Source organism: Sordaria macrospora, chromosome 7 (genome assembly GCF_033870435.1).
Source record: "Sordaria macrospora chromosome 7, complete sequence".
NCBI lineage: Eukaryota > Fungi > Ascomycota > Sordariomycetes > Sordariales > Sordariaceae > Sordaria > Sordaria macrospora.
This window is the reverse complement of record NC_089377.1, coordinates 323,916-332,985: the sequence shown is the minus strand read 5'-3', so window position 1 is coordinate 332,985 and position 9,070 is coordinate 323,916. Positions and strand designations below refer to the sequence as shown.

Here is a 9,070-nt window from a genome sequence, read left to right as displayed (position 1 = left end):
TTACGTTTCTGAACGCTTGAGCACCCATCAAACTCTAACAGCCTGCAATTCCTCAATGACATACTTGGTAAACGCCTCCTGCAAGCGAATGCCAACCTCCGAGTCGGTCGACTGGTCTGGAAGATCTTCCACACCAAATCCCTTCTCGCCGTGAGCCCACAGGCACCTCTTCACGGCTCTCCAGTACCTGTCTCCCATGGTGTTGCGAAGTTCTCGCAAGGGATTGGGGTTGACGGCTTCGGTGAAATATTCTTGCCTCACTCGCTCTTCGAGTAGCCACGCTCTCACCCTCTTGGACTCATCCAAAGAGACCGACGGCTTTTCTCTCGCTTTAATTTCTCCTTTCATGGCGTCCATCTCTTTCCTCATCTTTGCCTCGTGATCTCTGACTCTCAGGTGCAGAATCTCGTCAAGTGGCTGCCAATGTCCAATTTCCAGCAGCATCAGGCCGAGACTGTACAAGTCGTACGTCTTGCGTGAGTTCTGATCAGTTGGGTGTTCCCGTTGAATCGCAGGCCAGCGATACAGATCCCAAGCTGTATCAAGGCTGCGCGCCGTTGTCTGGCTGTTTTCCGGTCGGGAGTATTCAAAGCCTGAAAGAAGCGGCTCTGATGCATCATCCCAGAATCTTTGATGCGCCAACCCACGACTATCTACATCAGATCCTTCGAGGCCACGAAGTGGCAGAAACCGGCGAAACCAGAGGATGACATTGACACTGAGCACCCCCTTATGCAGCCAGTTAACCGCATGTAGGTTGAGAACCGTAGAGCAAAGCTTCAGAGCCAGGTCAACACGCTGCGAGATGCTCGGCTTAAGGGCATCAATACCCAGCACGTCGTAAAGCGAGACCAGGTCGAAACTGTTCCAATTTGCTTCCTCGGGGTGCATGAAGATCAAGCCATATCTCTCCGTGCCAAACGCATCACGATCATCCAAGAAGCCGATGCACTCGGGGACGTGGAGCGACACCGGCTTGGGAAGACCCAGCATCTGGGCTATGGTGAGCGTTCGCAAGTACGACTCACGCTCCTTGACTGAGCCCTCTGGATAGTCGCCCATGGTCTTCCACTCAATCCAGACCGGTAGATTATCTGTCCCAGTCCCGTCAGGTCTGTCCACGCAGAGGTACCCAAGCGGTCGCGAGATGAGACTGGGATCAACACCCTCGGGCTCGTCCAGCTCAAAAATCTCCAAGAAGTCCTTCCGGCCGTCTTTCCCACCGAACCGCATGACTGTAATTTCCATGTCCAACTCCATCTCGGGACCACCTGACTTGGCCGGATCATGAAGCGTCCTCAACATCTCCTCCGACAACTTCGCCATTTTCTTCAACCGCACCAGATCTCTCACCTCATTCACCGCCCTCCTTCTCCTCCTTCTTTCCCGAGTAACTCGGGATATCCCATCCTCATTCTCCTCCTCGTCATCATCCTCCCCATCTGCTCCATAATAGTCGTCCTCATCACTATCCTCATCAACCATCCCCTCCACCATCCGTCCCAAAGCCAACACCATATCCTGCAACTCCCCAATCCCGTTCCTCGCCAAGATCATCTCCCGGTAAGTCTTGGCGACAATGTCGTCCATCTTGGCCTGATGATGATTCCTCATTAGCTCGTGCAGGCGTTCCGTGAGCGAGTGCAGGTCGAGAAGCAAAGCTTCAAAGGCTTCCTGGTCGACCATCACCCACCGGACGCGGACGGGGTGGGCGATTACGTCTTTGGTGTGCTGCAAGAAACGGCGGATGTGGTTGGTGCCGCGGCGGTGGGAATCTTCTTCTTTGGAGAGAGGAGTGAGTGAGAGTTTGGTGGACTGGTCGTAGGAGAGGGCGAGGGAGGAGATTTGGAGGAGGGATGTTTCTGTTTTGAGCTGTGGAGGTTTTGCTTGGGGCGTCTTGTCGTCGGATGAAGAAGAGGAAGAGGCGCTCTTCTCATGCTTTGCTTCGTGGACATCAGTCCCACTCCCTTTCAACACCTCCTTCGGCTTAGACCTCTCCATCGGCTTCCATACTCTCCCCTTCTTATCCTCTCCTCCCTTGTCCTTATCGTCCTTCTCTTTCTCCTTCTTTCCATCCTCCTTCTTGTTCCCCTTCACACCAACCACTTCATCAGGAATCAACTCATTCCCATACCGTTCATTCAGCTCCCTAAACTCCGCCAACAACCACTGGATCCTTGACAAGATAAGGATCAGTTCCGTGGCATTGGTGTTGAGGGTAGACGCCAAGGTGGCGATATTCTTCTTTTCTTCTTCTGCTCCATTTTTCTTCCCATTTTCCTTCTCACTGGACGAGGGGGAAACAGAATCAATAAGCCCAACAGCCTTCGCCCATGCTAACACGCGGTTGTACTCGATTATCAGCTGGAGACGGTACTTCTCACACTCCTTGGGGAAGTCGACCAGCGCGGAGAGGAACTTGAAGAGCCGGACGGTGTTGTCGAAGACTACTTGGGTGAGCTCGAGGGCGGAGAGGGGGTCCATTGTGACTGTCGCATACGGGTAAGGTGAGTGATTGGAGACTTCTGGCTGCCCAACAAGGTGAGAAGGTGAGAAGGTGCAGTCGAAATCGCTTGACTTCACCGTAACGAAGTAAGCGCCAAGACGTGCGATAATTGCTGACAATGGGAAACAGTGACAATTCCAGATGTCACCGAGAATGGTGACAAGATGGAAAAAACCGCAGGTTCTACCTATAGACAGGCAGAGACTGAAGCCTAACTCAGCACTTTGCCTACCAGGTAGTTTCGTGCAGGGCTGAAGGCTGACGGCATCATCGTCTACCCCTCCGACCTCCGTCCCGTTTGGCTTCTCAATCGCTGAATGGCGCCCACGGCCCAATCGGCCACCCACCTGACCAATCATCGTGAGCTATGGTGTCGATTGATCTTCAGGCCTCCCACCAGCATAGTCGCATTAGCTTTCCCCTCTTCCGCGGATAGCATCATCATCATCTGCTGCTACAAATCACTCCCGATAACTTTCACACGTTGTCTTTCTTTTCGGTAGAGGTATCAGATGCTAACCTTTGGCAGTTTGGCACTGCCTCGAAAGTAGCCTTACCCACCTCTTGTCCTCTTGTCCTCTTCCGATTGCTCATTGCTCATTGCCCAGATTGTTGGCCAGTGGCCAGGTGCAGCAGCAATGAATCTCCTCTCTATGTTGAGATCGTGAGATTTATTTCATCTTCAGTCGCTTGCGGGTGGGATGGCTGCGCCTACGGTAACTGAGTCACGGCGCCGAGGTCCGACTACCTCTACTAAGCGTTCGGCTCGGTCTCACTGTAACTAGCCAGCACCGCCGCGCATTCATCACTGATTCCGGTGAGAAGTAAGGAGCAAACACAGGCTCTTGGGAGCTTACAAACAGAAAGGAGGCTATCGTCGGGATGTCACTTCTAGCGACAACCGAAGATCTAGATAGCCTGTCTGATGGCCTAGCGAACTGCCTGCCCGCCCGCCCGCATCAAACATCCCGATCGTATCGTATAACGAACAAGCAACATGTGAGCGCTGGTGAGCTTGATGACCTCACAGCCACAACGGTCTGCCGTCGTACGGACCACGGACCACGGAGAATGCTTCCTAAATCCAAGTTTTCCATCTTAGTACACTACAAGGGGATAGGAGGAAGGGAACGATCTGGAATGTTTTGTCAGACGCTGCGCTTCATTGCTGATTCCCGACGGCCTGGATCACTCGCCACTCCCTTCTGTACCCTCGACTGTAACTATTTCCGTTCAGGGACCATTCTCAGCGAAGCTTGTCATCCGTTCCGCTGGACGTGTGACAGCTTCAGCCACCTACAACCACTAAAAAGCGGCTGGTGATGCTGGGAAATACAGGGGGGCTTGCCGTCGCATGGTGTCCATGGTCCGCAAAACGGGGAGGCCAATGGCTGCACGAGAATTAGGGGGCCGGACCAAGTTCCAAGAAATTCGCCCAGTCGAGCCACCCAAATCAACGAGTGACACCTCAAACGGGGGGTCATCTTTCTGTTTGAGGAGTAGAGGCGTGACCAGTGAGAGTGAGCGGTTGCCTTCAGAGCCTATAAACCTTCAGCCCGCGGCGCCGCTCAACTTCCTCCTTGATTTTGAAGTTCAGTTGGCGATCTCGAGGCGATCAATCAGGCACAAAAAGTCCATCGCGACTTCCCGTCTTTGCTCATAGAGCAACGAACGAACATTATCTTCAACTCGCTACAAGCGAGTGCGCAAGCAAGCTACCTAGCAATTGTCAGCTAGGCATCATTGAAAACCAAAGGTCGTGACACAGTGAAGATTGACTCACTGTAAAGAACGCCGAACAAAATGACAGACGAGGCTGTCAACCCTCGCCGCCGACAAGAGCAACACTCCTCAGACTCACCATCACGTGAACGGGAACGGCCCCGTCCTCCTGCCCTCAACACAAGCCACTCGGCCCTCCGTTCCGTAAACCGTCCGCCAAACGTCCGGCGAATATCCAACCGCGTGTCTATCGCCGAGCCAGAACCCGAGCCTGAAAACACCACCACATCCTCTATTCCTCCAGACCCAGCCGCGAACAATGACACCACAACCGATGACACCAAACCCGAACCCAACCTCGCCGCAAACCCCATAGCCCACACCGCCTCCACCCTCAAAATCGCCCAAACGTTACACTCCTCCCTCTCCGCCCGGCTCCGCGTAACCACCACGCCCTGGGCAACCCGAAACATCCTCACCCTCGACGGCGGCGGAATCAAAGGCTACTCCTCCTTAATCCTCCTGCGCAGCCTAATGCGCGAAGTAGCCGCCATCGAAACCTCGCTTTCTCCACCCGCGTTTTCCTCTGCCGACCCCACGGGTAACGACAACTATTACTTCACCGAATTTGATGAATATCTCTATGGCCCGGGCACGGAGAATCCGGAGTCGGAGCTGGCTGTGAAGTTTCGCGAGGGGAGGATAAAGGTTGGGGATTTAAAGGTTGAGGTTCCCGAGGAGGTGTTGAGACGCGGGGAGTACCTCCCAGCTCACTATTTCGATTATATCGCTGGTACGAGCGTGGGCGGATTGATTGCGATCATGCTGGGGGTTATGGGTAGGACGGTGGAGGGGTGTGTGGAGGAGTTTAGGGGGGGCAGTGGTGGGAGGGTCGCGGCGTTGCCGCAGTTGTTTGTGGAGATGGATGAGGGGCAGGAGGTGGATGTTGGGGATGGGAGGGCGGATCGAGATGGAGGAGGAGGAGGAATTGTGAGAGAGAGTATGGAGAAGGCGGAAAAGAGACGGAAGGTGATCAGTTTTCCGGGGTTGGGAAGGTTTGAGATTCCGTTATTTGGGGGCAGGGATGAGAAGGAGAGGGATAAGAGACGGACGACGTGGCCGACGAAGAAGAGTAGAGCCTGGTTTGAGACGTTCTCGAGGTTTAGTGCTACTAGTACTGATTTGACGGGGACTGCTGGGATTGGGACTGGGACTGTCGCCACTTCGAGAGCTGTCGCCAGTGATACCGAGGAGGTCTCCCCCAAGACCCGGACCCAAAGGAGAGGGACGAACAACAGCAACGATTCCCATTCCCGCTCGAGCATAACTACCGCAACCACAACCACCACCTCCAGTCCCGCCTCGTCCATTTCTTTCAAGAAGAACTCCTTCCAATGTCAGACCCTCGCCTGGTGCAGCGAGATCGACTCCGAGTCCCCCACCGAGCGCCACCCCTACGCCTTCTGCACCTACGAAGAAGTTCTCGTAGCCGACGACTCCGACGAAGAAGGCAAAGTCCCTTCGATCCCCGAAGTCGCCAAGGCCATCACCACCCCCTCGGACTCTTCACAATTCAAGCCCTTCAAACTTCCCGCCATCGGCCAATTCGTCGACGGCAGCAAGGAGATCCGCGACCCGACATTGCCAGTGCTCAAGGAGATATCCTCCCTTCTCGGCGTCGACCCTTCCGCCCCTACCCTCCCCTGCAACTACGACCCACCCATCGACTTGCTTTTGTCTCTGGGCACAGATGAACATAACGCTTGGTTTTACGAGACGTTCGTTCAACCTTTCACTTCTAATTCCAACGATGCACCAACATCTTCCCCAGAGACACCCTCCACCCCCTCACCCGCAGAAGAAGAACTCAAAAAACAAAAAGGGCATTTATACCACCACTACCGCCGCTTCCAAGTCTCCCCCCTCTCCTTGTCGCCAGTCGTTTCATCCCTTCCATTCCTTCGCCGCAGGAACCACCTCAAAGAAATCGAAGAAGCCACGGAACGCTGGGTGTCGGCTAATAACGGCGAGCAGAGTACGTCACTAAGGAAATACGCGGAGATGTTGGTGCGCAAAAGGAGGCTGAGAAGTGCGACGAGCAGGTGGGAGACGTTTGCGCTGGGGGTTAGATACTTTTGTTGGCATGAAGGGTGTGAGATGAATCCGCATACTCATAAGCATGATGATGGCCAGAGAGAGGGGGAGATGGGGCATGAGCAGGAAGGAAATGAAGAAATGGTCGAAGGGTTTGATACAAGAGGAGACTTTTGGGATCATTTGGATGCGAATCATAGGATGGCGAAGAAGGCGGTGAAGGGGGAGGTGTTGATTGAGGAGTGGTTGGATAAGGGGAGGAGGTTCGGGTTTTTGTGAGTGTTTGTGAGACTGTCAGAGGGACTGGAGTTTGATACCCTTGTGCTTATGTTCATGGTTTGGATATGGGACATGGGATATACATGTGGATATTGGATATGGGACAAAAGCTAGCAAGCGATGCATCGCGATGGCGTTTTGGAGTTTTATTTCCACTTGGTTAATGATGACGGGAATTTTGATGTTTTTGGACAGAAGAAAACGTTGTTAGGTGATGATGCCCTGAAATGCCAAGCTTACAGAGCCCCGTGTGCCCTGTAAATCTCCACATTTCCACTGTTTACACAACCCCCCTGTTCCGTTCCCGCAGCGCCGAGCCGTAGCTTGTCCCCGCTCATTACGGCATCGCCCGGCCGGGGGTCCGAATTTCACTCATCCGCGGTCCGCGGTCCACAAAATTCCCGACTTCACCTCACCTCGGGTCTCACAGCGTCCGTGGTCTCAGGTCCTCACAACTCCCATCCGGTCCAGCACCCAGAGTCAGTGACCACAGCGCCCCCATGAAGTGAGGTCCTCACCACTTCCCATCTTCATCCGACTCACCACAAAACCTCAAGCCTCCATCCGGGCTACCCACCACCACCATGACCGGCGCCAACACCATCGCCGCCGCCCTCGAGCGCCACGCCACAACCGTAACCCGCCTCTCCTCCCAAATCTCCTCCTTCTACGCCTCCCGCCTTCCCTACCGCATCTTCCACGGCTCCACCAACTCGACGCGCCCACCCACGCAAAAGGGTAACACCAAATTCGTCGACATCTCTTCTCTCAACAATGTCCTTTCAGTAGACAAGACCACCAAGACGGCGCTGGTAGAGCCCAACGTGCCCATGGATAAGCTTGTGGAAGCCACGTTGCCGCATGGACTTGTCCCGCCTATCATCATGGAATTTCCTGGTATCACGGCCGGTGGAGGTTTCGCTGGAACCGCAGGAGAGTCTAGTTCTTTCAGACATGGGTTTTTTGATGATACGGTTAGGGAGGTGGAGATGGTTCTTGGTGACGGCGAGGTTGTCAAAGTGAGGAATCCGGATATCGCCAAAGCCGAGGCGAAGGGTGCAGCCGTGGAGGTTGAAAAGGGGGATTTGTTCAGAGGAGCAGCTGGTGCGGTCGGTACCCTTGGCACCACCACCCTTTTGGAAGTCCAGTTGATGGAAGCCAAGAAGTACGTCAAGACAGAGTACAAGCGCGCCAGCAGCGTCGCCGAAGCAATCCGCATGGTCCGCGAAGAAACCCAGAAGGGGGATAACGACTACGTAGACGGCATCCTCTTCAGCAAAGACCACGGCGTGGTGGTCACGGGAAAACTCGTCAACGAGTTGCCTTCGGATCTCGCCAAGCCGCAAACCTTCAGCGGAGCCTGGGACCCGTGGTTCTATCTGCACTGTCAAGAGAAGACCCTCACTTCTGAGAAGGCGACAGACTACGTCCCCCTAGCCGAGTACCTCTTCCGCTACGACCGGGGCGGATTCTGGGTCGGCGCCGCCGCCTTCCAGTACTTCTCCTGGGTCCCCTTCAACCGCCTCACGCGCTGGTTTCTCGACGACTTTTTGCACACCCGCATGATGTACCGCGCCTTGCACGGCTCGGGCGAGTCCGCGCGGTTCGTGGTGCAAGACATCGCCATGCCCTTTGAGACGTCGGAGGAATTTGTCAACTACACCTCTTCTTCTCTCGGTATCTGGCCCCTGTGGCTCTGTCCCCTGAAGCGTCGCGCGCCGCCTACTTTCCACCCGCACACCACGCGCCCTGGCACCTCCCTTGGTCCTGCCGACGAAAGCAAGCAAGATAGCATGATGCTCAACATCGGCGTGTGGGGATGGGGTCCCGACAAGCCTGCCGAGTTTGTGGCCAAGAACATCGAGCTGGAAGAAAAAGTGCACGAACTGGGCGGCATGAAGTGGTTTTATGCGCACACTTACTATCAACAAGAAAAGTTCTGGAAGATGTACGGGGGCAAGGCGTGGTATGATGCGCTACGGAAGAAATATAATGCTGAACATCTGCCGACGGTGTGGGATAAGATCCATGTGGACGCCGATAAGGCGGGCAAGAAGCAGAGACATTGGTTGTTGGCTACGAAGCCGGTTGGTGGGTTTTATGGCATTTGGAAGAGTATCCAGAGCAAGGATTATTTCTTGCATAGGAAGGCGGAGTGGAAGTGGAAGGAGAAGGGAGAGTAAGTTATCATAGGTAGACCTGGATTGAGCTGTGGCTGTGGCTGTGGCCTGTGGATTTTGGGGGGTTTGTAAGATCAGCGTTTTGTCAGGATAGAGATAGACTTGGATCTTGATGTGGATGTAGATGTAGATGTAGAGGTGGTGTGGAAAAGTTAATACCCCCTTTGAGAATTTTGTACAAAAGATTGTCACTTGGAGAGAGCAAGTGTCTATCGGTGATGGTTCCTTCACATTATTGATACAGATGTTAGGTTTCTTTCCCCTCGTCTTTCTCTTTCGTGCCCCTTTC

The 9,070-nt window shown here is 54.2% G+C and overlaps 3 protein-coding genes across 3 annotated transcripts; 2 read left to right on the top strand and 1 right to left on the bottom strand.

The window, feature by feature from the left end:
* Positions 1-2,750, bottom strand: SMAC4_03871 (uncharacterized protein). Its single transcript, XM_003347725.2, has one exon. The coding sequence runs from the start codon at positions 2,482-2,484 to the stop codon at positions 28-30; it is 2,457 nt and encodes an 818-aa protein (XP_003347773.1). The 5' UTR covers positions 2,485-2,750; the 3' UTR covers positions 1-27.
* A 1,306-nt stretch (positions 2,751-4,056) lies between these two features.
* On the top strand, positions 4,057-6,601 carry SMAC4_03873 (uncharacterized protein; the record flags this gene model as incomplete). The annotated part of the gene is made up of 1 exon (XM_003347727.2): positions 4,057-6,601. Exon 1 carries the CDS (start codon positions 4,310-4,312, stop codon positions 6,599-6,601), a length of 2,292 nt encoding a protein of 763 aa, XP_003347775.2. The 5' UTR covers positions 4,057-4,309.
* A 584-nt stretch (positions 6,602-7,185) lies between these two features.
* Positions 7,186-8,923, top strand: SMAC4_03874 (uncharacterized protein; the record flags this gene model as incomplete). The annotated part of the gene is made up of 1 exon (XM_003347728.2): positions 7,186-8,923. One exon carries the CDS (start codon positions 7,186-7,188, stop codon positions 8,782-8,784), a length of 1,599 nt encoding a protein of 532 aa, XP_003347776.1. The 3' UTR covers positions 8,785-8,923.
* Positions 8,924-9,070: the final 147 nt, after the last annotated feature.

Excerpts from the sequence above, each read along its gene's own strand:
- SMAC4_03871 (XM_003347725.2), bottom strand. The coding sequence starts at position 2,484 with ATGGACCCCCTCTCCGCCCTCGAGCTCACCCAAGTAGTCTTCGACAAC.